The sequence below is a fragment of the Rana temporaria genome, chromosome 4, assembly GCF_905171775.1.
Source record: "Rana temporaria chromosome 4, aRanTem1.1, whole genome shotgun sequence".
Taxonomy (NCBI): domain Eukaryota; kingdom Metazoa; phylum Chordata; class Amphibia; order Anura; family Ranidae; genus Rana; species Rana temporaria.
Window position 1 is genome coordinate 391,264,541 of NC_053492.1, and position 14,786 is coordinate 391,279,326.

At 46.5% G+C, this 14,786-nt stretch overlaps 1 protein-coding gene across 3 annotated transcripts in view; it reads right to left on the reverse strand.

Annotated features, from left to right (window-relative positions):
* Positions 1–11,167, reverse strand: part of PAPOLG (poly(A) polymerase gamma) — a 44,903-nt gene extending 33,736 nt beyond the window's left edge. For 2 of the 3 annotated variants that reach the window (XM_040351128.1, XM_040351127.1), the window contains exons 1-5: positions 10,955–11,162; positions 3,335–3,493; positions 3,115–3,181; positions 765–846; positions 550–659 (exon numbers count right to left, since the gene is read on the reverse strand). In XM_040351128.1, coding sequence (XP_040207062.1) covers positions 550–659; positions 765–846; positions 3,115–3,181; positions 3,335–3,493; positions 10,955–10,968 — 432 coding nt within the window. In that variant the 5' untranslated portion in view covers positions 10,969–11,162. Of the gene's footprint in view, positions 1–549; positions 660–764; positions 847–3,114; positions 3,182–3,334; positions 3,494–10,954 lie in introns of all 3 variants that reach the window. The other variant, XM_040351129.1, reaches the window with a different exon arrangement.
* Positions 11,168–14,786: the final 3,619 nt, after the last annotated feature.

Genomic DNA, 14,786 nt, shown 5'->3' on the forward strand with positions numbered 1-14,786 from the left:
TCGTAAAAAAAAAAAAAATTATATATATATATATATATATATAAGTGTTTATTGCGATTTTTTTTTAACGAAAAATATGAAGAATACGTATCGGCCTAAACTGAGGAAAAAAAAAAGTTTACCGTATTTATCGGCGTATACCGCGCACTTTTTTGCCCTGAAAATTAGGGCAAAATCGTGGGTGCGCGGTATACGCCGATACCCGTGCCGAGTTTGAATACTGCGCCGACATATACCGAGCACAGTACACTCGTGTATTGTCGGGCAGTCTCGGGTCCTCTCGCGCTGACGTCCTGGACATTTACACAAAACTGGTTTGGGAAAATAAAAAATAATAATCTATACCTAAAAGACAAGTACCAAAAGTCTGGTGGACACAGCTCTAAAATTAGATGATATTCTCATTTCTGGAGACTATTTTAGTCAAAGGGAGTCAGTTTTCTCCGAGTCTGAACAGACTACTGAGCCTTTAAACTTCCTGCTACCCCAATAGTGGTAACTAAATAATAGACTACATGGAATATAGTGACAGATAACACATCCACATACCCGGACATTCCTTATCCCATCCTGGAGCTTTAGTTTTTCAACAAACGATTGAAAGAAATCTGTTCTCTCAACATGCCTCGGAGCAACACACAGAGCATCAATATCAGAACCTTTAAAAAAAAAAAAAAAAAAAAAAAAAAAACACACACCATTATTTATAAATGTCAAAAGCTACATATAGAGTACACAACCGACAAGAGCAGAAGTCAGCAAACCTTTAGTATGAACTCCAAGCCGATAAGATCCAAATGTGAAGATTTTGCCTCCAGCTGAGGTTATTACAGTAGGTGGAAGGCTCTAAAAAAAATAGAAATAAAGTAAAAATCACTGCTGCATGGATGGACAGTAAAGAATCAGTCTTCACTGGCAACCAAGAACTATTAAAATTGCCAAGATGTTGTCAAAGGATAAACAAGCTATAAACAGAAAAAGGAATTGCCAAAGCTCCTAAACGCAACTCCAAAAATCCATGTGTCCATGTACATATAAGGCTTTTATAAGAGTTTTTTTTTTTTTTATTGTTTTTTTTCCCCCCCCCAAGTACAAAGCAAACGGTTACATCACATTTTATAAGAGTTTAAAGCTGCTGCGGTTAAAGGGGTGGTTCCCCCTTAAAACAAATTTCTAACAATACATTTGGAAGACTGCTTACACTGCGGGTAGGCTGGCTTTTTTTTTTTTTTTCGTACATACCTCGATATCGCCGTTTCATCCCTCGACTTCCGGGTATGAGTCTTGTAGCGGTGGGCGTTCCTAGTTGATGGACGTTCCTCCGACCGACGCATACTTGACGTCACGACTTTCCGAAAGAAGCCGAAAGTCGCTGCGCAGGCGCCGTATAGAGCCGACTCTATACGGCGCCTGCGCAATGACGTTCGGCTTCTGTCGGAAAGTCGTGACGCGCAGTATGCGCCGGTCAGAGGAACGTCAATCAACTAGGTCCAGCAAGACTCATACCCGGAAGCCGAGGGATGAAACGGCGATATGATCGAGGTATGTACGAAAAGAAAAGCCAGCCTACCCGCAGTGTAAGCAGTCTTCCGAATGTATTGTTAGAAATTTGTTTTAGGGGGAACCACCCCTTTAACCACTTGCCCACCAGGTAAATTCTGGCACTTCTCTCCTTCATGTGAAAATCACAATTTTTTTGCTAGAAAATTAATCAGAACCCCCAAACATTATATATTTTTTTTTAGCAGACATCCTAGGGAATAAAATGGCAGTCATTGCAATACTTTTTGTCACACCGTATTTGCGCAGCGGTCTTACAAGCGCACTTTTTTGGATAAAAATCACTTTTTTGAATTAAAAAATAAGACAACAATACATTTTGCCCAATTTTTTTATATATTGTGAAAGATAATGTTACGCCGAGTAAAATGATACCCAACATGTCACGCTTAAAAATTGCGCCCGCTCGTGGCATGGCGTCAAACTTTTACCCTTAAAAATCTCGATAGGCGACGTTTAAAAAATTCTACAGGTTGCATTTTTTGAGTTGCAGAGTAGGTCTAGGGCTAGAATTATTGCTCTCACTCTAACGATCGCGGCGATACCTCACTTGTGTGGTTTGAATACCGTTTTCATATGCGGGCGCTACTCGCGTATGCGTTTGCTTCTGCGCGCGAGCTCGTCGGGACGGGGCGCTTTAAAAAAATTTTTTTTGGTTTTCTTATTTATTTTTATTTCGTTTTATAATTTTTTACACTGAAAAAAAAAAAAAAAAATTGATCACTTTTATTCCTATTACAAGGAATGTAAACATCCCTTGTAATAGAAAAAAGCATGACAGGTCCTCTTAAATATGAGATCTGGGGTCAAAAAGACCTCAGATCTCATAATTAGACTTAAATGCAAAAAAAATAAATAAAAAAAAGAAAAAGTAATTTTTTCAAATGACAAAAAAAAAAAAAAAATGTTTCTTTAAGAGGCTGGGCGGGACTGACGTTTTGACGTCACTTCCGCCCAGCAGAGCTATGAGGACGGGTGAAGGAGATTTCTCCTTCAGTCCCGTCCCCGCTCAGCTGCCGGACACATCCGATCCCCTCCGCCGCTACCGACGGCTCCGGTAAGCGGCGGAGGGCGCGGGAGAGCGGCGGGAGGCCCGCCACCGGCGATCTCGCGGCGAATCCGCCGCGGAGACCGCCGTTATCGTGTACACCACCGCCCCCTGAAAAGATGAATATCTCGGTTGTGGCAGCAGCTGCTGCCGTTATCGAGATATTCAACTTTAAAAAGAGGACGTCTTTTTGACATGGGGCGGTGGTCAAGAGGTTAAGGGAGGGTCAACCTCCCTCTCCTGGGGAAAAATAAAATCACATTCAGGATAGGAACATTTTGACCGCCAGCCGCTGCAAACCGTGACGTTTTGCCATGGCCGGCAGTCAACCTAGGCTGTGTGTACATGAAGCCTTAGGCTACCCGAAGGTTCCTGGGATAGATGACGTTGAGTCCCAGGGAATTGCCCAATGATGTAATCGCCTAGGCAGAGGGAACCGGAATTGCTGGCAAAACTGCATTAAAAATAAAACATTTAGGAGCAAAGCTCCTCTTTAATACAGTTACCTTAATTTCTCCTAGTTCTGCAATCCATTCTTTGACCAAGTTGTTAAGTTTGCCCAATACAAACATTCTGGAGAAAAAAAAAAACAAAAAAACACAATTATAGCCCTGAATTCACAACGCAAGCCTTTGTGTACATTGTTCACAACATTTCACAAAACAGGAACAATTTACAAGCTGCCCGTTTAGTAAATTAGCCTTCTTGGGCTTGAAGAGTTCCAACCTGTGACTGAGCTCCTCATCGTCTTCAAATATTCCAAAAGGCGCCAAGGCCTCAATCAGCTTCGCAGTGTAGACGTGATCGCTTTCTTTGGGACCAGCCCAACTAATCGGGGAGGTGATGCCATAACATTTTTGAGCTTGAACCTCCAGGTGGTCATTCCTGCCAAAGAAAAAAAGAAATAAAATAAGAATAGAACTTAATGTTTTGTTTAAAATGCCTCAAGGAATTCTCTGCATTTCCAACTGGTGCCACATGTCATGGTACATTAAAGCGGAAGTTTAATCTGCTTTCATTTTCCTTCCCTGGTTGGTCCTTTCCCTCCTCATCAATATGATAAAAAAATATAATGAATGCAATACCCTACCAGTGTAAACAAAGCAAACAGGTCATCACAATTATATTGTATAAAGGATCGCACACAGTAACTCAAACCCATCTACCAAGAAGACAGGATTTCACAACGTTTTCCACATCCCGTAACAGGAATCAGAACAATTCAGAGACCAAATGTCTCCTGGGATGGCAGGCATTTACAGCGGCTCAAAAAATTAGGCCGCAGAAAAAAATAAAGGAAAGGGGGTGTTAGAGCTGACACAGGTACCAAAAAAGTATAGGTTAGCCAACAGTTGTTGGGAATACAGACACCTATGCATAGAGGCAACTAGCATTTCCAGAGTGGTCAGGAACTGAAGCCGCTGTACATCATTCAGCACAGGTTCTTTTTAACAGGGTTTGACAAATTTGCTTGGAATCTAGGAGCCAGAAAACGCACCCCGTCCCGACGAGCTTGCGCGCAGAAGCGAACACGTGCGTGAGCAGCGCCCGCATATGTAAACGGTGTTCAAACCACACGTGAGGTATCCCGGCGATTGGAAGAGTGAGAGCAATAATTCTAGCCCTAGACCTCCTCTAACTCAAAACATGCAACCTGAAGATTTTTTTTAAACGTCGCCTATGAAGATTTTAAAGGGTAAAAGTTTGTCGGCATTCCACAAGCGGACGCAATTTTGATGCGTGACATGTTGGCTATGAATTTACTCGGGGTAACATTATCTTTCATAATATTAAAAAAAATGGGGATAACTTTACTGTTGTCTTATTTTTTAATAAAAAAAAAAAAAAAAAAGTGTAATTTTTTCCAAAAAAGTGCGCTTGTAAGACCGCTGCGCAAATACGGCGTGACAGAAAGTATTGCAACGGTCGCCATTTTATTCTCTAGGGTGTTAGAATAAAAAATATATATAATGTTTGGGGGTTCTAATTAAGAGGGAAGAAGATGGCAGTGAAAATAGTGAAAAATTACATTAGAATTGCGGTTTAACTTGTAATGCTTAACTTGTAATACCAACGTCCACCACCAGATGGCACCAGCTCACAAGCCAAGTCGCCAGGACACTATTTCTAGTCGCCATGGCGACCGGGATTTGTCGAGCCCTGTTTTAAAGTGGGGGTTCCGCGGGTTTCCTGTTTTTTTATTTATTTTTTTGGAAGATTCAGGAGCTCTTACCTTTAGTAATCGTCAACCCGTGTGTCCGAATCGTCTAGCCGGCTGCATCGGTTTTGTCCCGCAAAGGATATTTTATAAAATGCAGCGATGGACGTTTCCATCTTGACTGTGGGCACCGTAAAGCCCACAGTCACGTGACCCACGGGATTACAGTACAGCACATCTCCAGTGAAGGCTCGTCACTCACTCCCAGGAGACCGCTCGCTCGGGGAAAAGTTAATACACGCCCATTCCCCGCAGGAAAAGGGTGATTGACAGCTTACTAAATGCGGCATTACAAAGGTAAGGAATCCTCCAAAAAACAAACAAAACGGAGTGTGCTTACACGATGGGTAGTTGTTAGATTCACACCAACTTGAAATATAGGGAGAACCTCCGCTTGAATAGCACTACATACTATATAATAGGGCTGGAGAAAAAAAAGTCAATTTGAATCTGGAATCGAGTTGGGGAGGTCAAATCGATTCAGATTTTGACCAAATGGATTTTTTCTTTTCCATAGGACCGGCGCTCCGTGGACTGGGCCGAAGCCTCGCCTAAAAAATCCTGCCCGCAGCAATCCTGGGAAAAGGCCGCAGACTAGGCCGAAGCCTCGCCTAAAAAAATCCTGCCTGCAGCTCGCCACAATCCTGGGAAAAGGCCGCAGACTAGGCCGAAGCCACGGCCTTTTCCCAGGATCGCTGCGGGCAGGATTTTTTTTAGGCGAAGCCGCAGCTTTGGCCTAGTCTGCAGCCTTTTCCCAGGATCGCGGCAAACAGTATTTTTTAGGCAAGGCCGCGGCTTTGGTCTAGTCCGTGGCTTTTTCCCAGGATCGCAGTGAGCAGGATTCTTTTTTCGCCTAAAAACTCCTTAGGACCAGCGCGGTGTCCATCAGGAGAGAGAAAAAACACACACACACACACACACACACACACACACACACCAACTCGATTCGAATCGTGAAGCTTTTTTTTTTTTTTTTAAAAAGCACACTAGCTCCAGTCAGCATCTTGGGTCCTGATTGGATAGATTAATAGCAGCACAGCCATTGGCTCCGGCTGCTGTCAATCAAATCCAAAGACGCAGGAACAGAGCCCTGCCGCCCGGGTCAATGGATGCAGCAGGACATGGGAGCGCGCCCGCACAGGGCACTCGAGAAGAGCCAGGAGAGACACTGAGGGACCCCAGAAGAGGAGGATCAGACAAGCATCATTTCTTTTTTTTTTTTTTTAACAAACCTTTAAATACACGTGTGCCATGTTATTTTAAAAGATATCAGGACATGACATTTCATTGAATAAATAATTACTTCTAATATACAAGTCACAGGCAGAAAAGACAACTGCATCAGAAAAAAGGGAATATGTATCAGAAAATAAATGTAGATGACGACTGAAGATGTCCAAAGCAGCGCAAGACACTCAAATACTTGGGACTAATATAAAACAAAGTAAACTGACATCGTATTGCTTCCTCCTCCAACACAAAATGCACATCTCCCAGGACATGCAGGTATTGCAAGTAATGCAAGTTTTAAAATAGGCTGTTCCAGTCCAGCAGCTCTCTGAGCTTTTCAAAAATAGACACAAGCTTCTCCCCTCCCCCGCTCACATGTGACTATGTGAGCAAACCACCTGTGGAAATCAGCTTACCATTTGTTTTACCGGGCAATTCCAAGTTCACACTGGTTTCCATACATAACCACGGCCTCATTTCTGAATGCTCATCAAGTCCTGCAAGCTGCATCTTTGCTGCGCTTTCAGAGAATGTGACATCCAAGCTATGCTGCTTGCGTCTATGGATGCCGACAGCTCAGCTCATGGATCGAGCACACATTTGCCTCCACAGCAAGTGCTTGCTATGGGAGCAGAGACAAAAGAGGAGCCAATATCGCCAATGGGAGACCACAGAAGAGATGATTCGGGACTGCTCTGTGCAATACTATTACACAGAGCAAGCAGATATAACATGTTAAAAAAAAAAAAAAATTGCCTTTGAAACCACTTCAAGGGATCTTATATTCTGAACCCAAAAGTCCTCTACTCATTGATTTTACGTCTACCAGCTCTCTGTTGTACAGATAACGGAGTCACATAGAACATTCGTCCAGCCAGGCATCATCTTCTGCAGGGCTTGACAAATCTGCTTGGAATCTAGGAGCCAGCTAAAAGTTAGGAGCCAGGAACGCGCCCTGTCCCGCCAAGCTCGCGTGCAGAAGCGAACGCATACGTGAGTAAGGCCCGCATATGAAAGCGGTTTTCAAACCACACGTGAGGTATCGCCGCAATTGGTAGAGCGAGAGCAATAATTCTAGCCCTAGACCTCTGCAACTCAAAACATGCAACCTGTAGAATTTTTTTAAACGTCGCCTATGGAGATTTTAAAGGGTAAAAGTTTGTCACCATTCCAAGAGCGGACGCAATTTTGAAGCGTGACATGTTGGGTATCAATTTACTCGGCGTAACATTATCTTTCACAATATAAAAAAAATTGGGCTAACTTTACTGGGGTCTTATTTTTTGATTAAAAAAAAGTGGATTTTTTTTACCAAAAAAGTGCGGTTGTAAGACCGCTGCGCAAATACAGTGTGACAAAAAGTATTGCAACGACCGCCATTTTATTTTCTAGGGTGTTAGAATAAAAAATATATATAATATTTGGGTGTTCTAATTAGAGGGAAGGAGATGGCAGTGAAAACAGACAGGGAAGCTCCATTAGCATGGCTGATTGTCTTGTCATACCAACGGCCACCACAAGATGGCGCCACATCACAATAGAAAGCATAGGCCTGCAGAAGGCCGCAAAGCCGTGGCCTCAATTACCGGCTGGCGCGATCGCGTGGCGGGGGAGTTGGGGGCGCACAGAGACACAGGATACCCCAGCTGTGCCACGACAGGTCGCCAATTCTAGTCGCAATTGCGACCTGGTGCCCAGGGTTTGTTGAACCCTGATCTTCTGTGTGTGAAAAAGCTCTACTCTGTAGAGTTTGTTCACATCATGCCTGTACAGCTGTGTTTAGCTGAAAAGATTACCCCAGGCTCAAGGAAATGGCACATCAAAAAACAATCTTTTATGTGCCCTGGAGCAGGCGTAAGAACAGACAATTGTAGAGCTGGCCATACCTGGATGGAAATTCAGCCGGTTCAGCAGGGACTGACCAAACTGATCCACGTATGGCCTTTGAACCTATATCTACCAGTTGACTTCTGTTCAACTACCCAGCCAGAGAATTTCTGCCCAGTGTGAGTGTGGGCTAAATATGAGTTAGGGACCCAAGATTGTAAGCTCCTTGAGGGCAAGGACTGATGTGAAAATAAGACCTAGCGCCATTTTCCAGGAGGGCTACAATATAAGCCCTACCCCGATAAATAAGCCCTAGTTTTAAAATGCTTGTAAAATCCTATAATCCACTCTATTTCAGTAGTATGTAATGTACAATGTGTGTGTTTTTGTAATATAATTGCGGTGAAGAGAGCTCCTGCGGGTCACAGAAGCGCAGAGCGGCGCTCTAACGAAGGCATTTGGCACAATTATATTACAGAAACACACATTGTACACTACTGTAATAGTGGAGAATTGATTATAGAATTTAATCCACGTGACTGCGACATTATGGCAGACACTTTTTACGCCATTTTGGGAGCACATTTATACAGCGATCAGTGCTATAAGAATGCACCGATTACTGTATAAATGTGACTGGCAGTGAAGGGGTTAACCAGCAGGGGCAGGGAAGGGGTCACGTGTGTCCTAGGGAGTGACTGTTAGGGGGCGTGGCTTACTGTGACACGTCACTGATCACTGCTCCTGATGAGGGAGCAGACGATCAGTGTTGTGTCACCAGACAGAACAGGAAGATGCCTTGTTTACAAAGGCATCCCCCCGTTCTGTGACCAGCCGGCAGCGCGCGCTAGTGGGCAGGTTCAAAGCAAAGTATATAAACACACACATTGCTTTGCCTGCCCGTGTCATTCTGCTGACGTATATCTACGCGAGGCGCCTCGTCATCGGAGATTGATAGCAGCGCAGCCATTGGCTGGCGCTGCTGTCAATCACACCCAATGACGTGGCGTGCCGGGGCCGAATTATGTGTTTGGGTTTAAAAAAAAAAACAACAAAGCCATTCAACCCCTTTAAGCTCCAACCCAGGATGTACACATACTGCAGAAGGAATTATGCCCGCTCGTGTGTGGCTGGCACTGACACCCACCGAACACATACTATTCAAGTGAATGAGTCTGCAACCACCCTGTTCAATGAACGCAGTTGTGGCACAGTAGTGTGGCATTTAGGGATTTAGGGATGCCTCTGAAAACTGAAGCAGGCTCCGAGCATCAGTCCCTTAGCACTAGTGTAACGAGAACATTCATTCTCTTGTTTACCTTCATCACCGACAAAGGAAGTAAAAGAAAATTCAAAATGTACAGTTGTCACCAGAGCGGGAATAGAGGGGAAATCTTCCAATGGGGGCGCTAGTTCTGGTGCCAACCAGGGATTCTCCAATTTCCTGTTTTGGCTCTGGAACGGGAAGTGAAGGGCAGCTTTTAACCCCCGCTAGCGGCTGAAAAGGGGTTAAACGCAACCGTGGTGCTTTGCCAGAGGCTCGGCAGCGCTACCCACGGATTTCAATGGACAGGGGCACCTTAGGAGCGGTGTACACATACACCTATATACTGTCCCCCCTCCCATACACTTCTATATACCGTCCCTCCCCCCCATACACTTCTATATACTGTCTCTCCCTCCCCCCCCATACACCTATATACTGCCCCCCCTCCCATACACTTCTATATACTGCCCCCCCATCCATACACTTCTATATACTGTCTCTCCCCCCATCCATACACTTCTATACACTGTCTCTCCCCCCCATACACTTCTATATACCGTCTCCCCCCCCCCCCCATACACCTATATACCGTCTCTCTCCCCCCCCCATACACCTATATACCGTCTCTCCCCCCCCCATACACCTATATACCGTCTCTCCCCCCCCCCATACACCTATATACCGTCTCCCCCCCCCCCATACACCTATATACCGTCTCCCCCCCCCCCCATACACCTATATACCGTCTCTCCCCCCCCCATACACCTATATACCGTCTCTCCCCCCCCCCATACACCTATATACCGTCTCTCCCCCCCCCCATACACCTATATACCGTCTCTCCCCCCCCCATACACCTATATACCATCTCTCTCCCCCCCCCCATACACCTATATACCGTCTCTCCCCCCCATACACCTATATACCGTCTCTCCCCCCCCATACACCTATATACCGTCTCTCCCCCCCCATACACCTATATACCGTCTCCCCCCCCCCATACACCTATATACCATCTCTCTCCCCCCCCCCCATACACCTATATACCGTCTCTCCCCCCCCCCCATACACCTATATACCGTCTCTCCCCCCCATACACCTATATACTGTGCCCCCCCATACACTTATATACTGTCTCTCTCTCCGCCCCATACACCTATATACTGTCTCCCCCCTCCCATACACTTCCATATACTTCCCCCCCATACACTTCCATGTACTGTCCCCCACCCCCCATACACTTCCGTATACTGCCCCCCCCCATACACTTCCGTATACTGTCCCCCCCCCATACACTTCCGTATACTGCCCCCCCCCCCATACACTTCCGTATACTGCCCCCCCCATACACTTCCGTATACTGCCCCCCCCATACACTTCCGTATACTGTCCCCCCCCCATACACTTCCGTATACTGTCCCCCCCCCCATACACTTCCGTATACTGCCCCCCCCCCCATACACTTCCGTATACTGCCCCCCCCATACACTTCCGTATACTGCCCCCCCCATACACTTCCGTATACTGTCCCCCCCCCCCCCATACACTTCCGTATACTGTCCCCCCCCCATACACTTCCGTATACTGCCCCCCCCCTCATACACTTTCATGTACTGTCCCCCCCATACACTTCCATGTACTGTCTCCGGTCTATCGCCCCCATATAATGTGATCTCCTCCGCTGATAGGAGGCCAGCACTTCATAGACTGAGCACAGCTCCCCCCTCCCAGCTGTAGAGGACTACAGGCCCCAGCCCCTCTCCCAGGCCCGCCCGGCTGGGCCTTGTAGTGCGGACACACTCACGTGAACTCTCTCATGGCTCCTCGGGTGAAGTCAGGACACAGCAAGTAACACGTCAATCACCCCCTGAGATCAAAGTGTCCAGGCAACCATCCAATACACCGCCCGCCCGTCCGCCGATCTTTATTTATAAGAGACACAAAGCTACCAACATGGCGTCAGACTCTCATAGACTCTCCGGCGGCTCCCTGCTTTTCCCAGCCTGCACTGCGCCTCGGATATGGCCAGCCTTCCGCCCATACAGCTAACTGGGCTTCCTGAGGAAAGAGCGCCGCTGCCCTCTAGTGGTGGGAGTCTGGTATGAGCGGTGACTGGAGGACAGCTCCACTAGAAGATGTCCTCCAGACGTCTCAGCTGAAATGCTGATAATGATAGTTGCCTGACTTATGGTGGCCCCCTTCTCAGTGCCAGGAATCAGAGACCCAGCATAAGATAATAAGGACCTCTGACTTTCCTGATCTGCATACCACATATGGGTCAGATGACCTACAGAGCTTACATGAGTCAGAAATCATACTTGCCCACATACATTATATTACCAAAAGTCTTGGGACACCTTCCTTTACACGCACATGAACTTTAAAGCGGGAGTTCACCCCAAAAAAAATTTTTTAACATTAGATTGATGCTCATTTTGTCAAGGGGAATCGGGTAGTTTTTTTTAAAAACGAAGCAGTACTTACCGTTTTAGAGAGCGATCTTCTCCGCCGCTTCCGGGTATGGGCTACGGGACTGGTATTTGATTGACGTTGGTGCGGCTCTATACGACGCCTGCGCACTGACGTTCGGCTACTTTCGGAAAATCATGAAGCGATAGATGCGACCGTCGGAAGCCTGTCGAAAGACTGTCAATCAAATAGGAACACCCAGTCCCGCAGCCCATACCCGGGAGCGGCGGAGAAGATCGCTCTCTAAATCCAATCTCCAATCACGGCTGATCACGATGTAAACAGGAAGAGCCGTCGATGGCTCTTCCTCACAGACTGACGCGAGTATAGGAGAGCCGATCGGCGGCTCTCCTGACAGGGGGGGTTTGCGCTGATTGTTTATCAGCGCAGCCCCCCCTTGGATCGCCACACTGGACCACCAGGGATGCCCACCCTGGACCACCAGGGTGGGCAAAAAAAAAAAAAAAAAGCCTGAAAAAAAAAAAAGCATAAAAAAAAAAGATGCCAATCATTGCCCAAAAATGGGCACTGACTGGCAACCTGGGAAATCAGTGCTGCCCCACAGTGTCCATCAGTGCCACCCCAGTGTCCATCAGTGCCACCCCAGTGTCCATCAGTGCCACCCCACAGTGTCCATCAGTGCCACCCTACAGTGCCCTTCCGTGCCCAGTGCCCACCTATTAGTGCCCATCTGTGCCACCCATAAGTATCCATCAGTGCCACCCATAAGTGCCGCCCATGAGTGCCCATCTGTGCCGCCTATGAGTGCCCAGTGCCGCCCATGAGTGCCCATCAGTGCCGCCTGTGTGCCCATCAGTGCCGCCTATGTGTGCCCATCAGTGCCACCTATGTGTGCCCATTAGTGCCGCCTATGAGTGCCCATCAGTGCCGCATACCAGCGCCGCCAATCAGTGCCACCTCATCTGTGCCCGTCAGTACTACCTCATCGATGTCCATCAGTGCCATCTCATTGGTGCCCATCAGTGCCGCCATATCAGTGCCCGTAATTGAAAGAGAAAAACGTATTTACAAAAAAATTAACAGAAAAAAATAAAAACTTATTTTTTTTTCAAAATTTTCAGTCTTTTTTTAGTTGTTGCGCAAAAAAAAAAATCGCAGAGGTGATCAAATACCACCAAAAGAAAGCTTTATTTGTGGGGAAAAAAGGACGCCAATTTTGTTTGGGTACAGTGTAGCATGACCGTGCAATTGCCATTCAAAGTGCGACAGTGCTGAAAGCTGAAAATTGGCTTGGGCGGGAAGGTGCGTAAGTGCCTGGTATGGAAGTGGTTAACATTTCCGGGTGAACCTCCACTTTAATGACATCCTATTCTTAGTCCTTAGGTTTCAATATTGAGTTGGCCCACCCTTTGCAGCTACATACATAGTTTCATTGAAAAAAAGACACAAGTCCAACCTATGTGTGTGATTATATGTCAGTATTACAATGTATATCAATGTATGTTGTGGTCATTCAGGTGCTTATCTAATAATTTAAAAAAACTATTGATGCTCCCCACTGAGACCACTGCCTGTGGAAGGGAATTCCACATCCCTGTCACTCTAAGGCCCCGTACACACGATAGAATCCATCCGCAGATAAATCCCAGCAAATGGGTTTCTGCGGATAGATTCTATGGTGTGTACACGCCAGCGGATCTGTTTCCGCGGAGAAATCTCCTCTGGGATGGATTCCAGCAGATCGAATATTTGTTGTGCTGCACAACATATCCATCTGCTGGAATCCATTCCAACGGATGGATCCGCTCGTCTGTACAGACTTACCGGATCCATCCGTCCAAAGGGATTCCCCGCACGCGTCGTAATGATTTGACGCATGCGCGGAATTCCTTATATGACAGCGTCGCGCCCGTCGCCGCGTCATAATCGCGGCGACGGCGCGACACGTCATCGGCAGAGGATTTCCGCGCGGATTTCAATGGGATGGTGTGTACACTCCATCCCATCGAAATCAGCGGATATCTTTGAGAGGATTTATCCGTGGAAACGGTCCGCTGGACCGTATCTGCGGATAAATCCTCTCGTGTGTATGGGACCTTACAGTAAAGAACCCTCTACGTAGTATAAGGCTAAACCTCTTTTCCTCTCATTTTAATGAGTGGCCACGTGTCTTGTTAAACTCCCTTCCACAAAAAAGTTTTATCCCTATTGTGGAGTCACCAGTACGGTATTTGTACATTGAAATCATATCCACTCTCAAGCGTCTCTACTCCAGAGAGAATACGTTCAGTGCTCGTAACCTTTCCTCATAATTAATATCCTCCAGAGCCTTTATTAGCTTTGTTGCCCCATCTTTGTACTCGCTCCATTTCCAGTACATCCTTCCTAAGGACTGGTGCCCAGAACTGGACAGCATACTCTAGGTGCGGCCAGACCAGAGTCTTGTAGAGTGGGAGAATTATCACTTTATCACCTGAGAGTTAATCCCTTTTTTAATGCCGATATTCTGTTTACTTTGTTAGCAGCATCTCGGCATTGCATGCCATTGCTGAGCCTATCATCTACTAGGATCCCCATGTCCCTTTCCATCCTAGATTCCCCCAGAGGTTCTCCCCCCAGTGTATAAATTGCATTCATATTTTTGCCACCCAAATGCATTATTTTACATTGAACCTCATTTGCCATGTAGTTGCCCATTAATTTGTTCAGATCTTTTTGCACATCCTGCGGAGAAGTTATTGCCCTGCTTAGCTTAGTATCGTCCGCAAATACAGAGATTGAGCTGTTTATCCCATCCTCCAGGTCTTTTATGATCAAATTAAATAGGATTAGTCCCAGCACAGAAACCTGGGGGACCCCACTACCCACCCTGACCATTTGATAGACCCTGGGACAGGTGAGTGTCTGATTATTAAAAGTCAGCAGCTAAATTTTTTGTAGCTGCTGACTTTTAGCCCTGGTTCACACTGGGCTGCGGGAGTGAAGCCGTGCGAGTTCAGCCGAACTCGCACGATTTCACTCCCGCTGGCAGTCCCGATTTCGGCCGCGATTTAAGAGACATCTGTGCAGGTTTCTGCACAGATGTCAATGTAAATCGCGGCCCGAAATCGCAAAAAAGAGTACAGGAACTACTTTTTGAAATCGGTGCAGCGCCGCAGATGCAGCGTCGCACCGATTAGGACGGTGCCATTGCCGATAATTGCCGG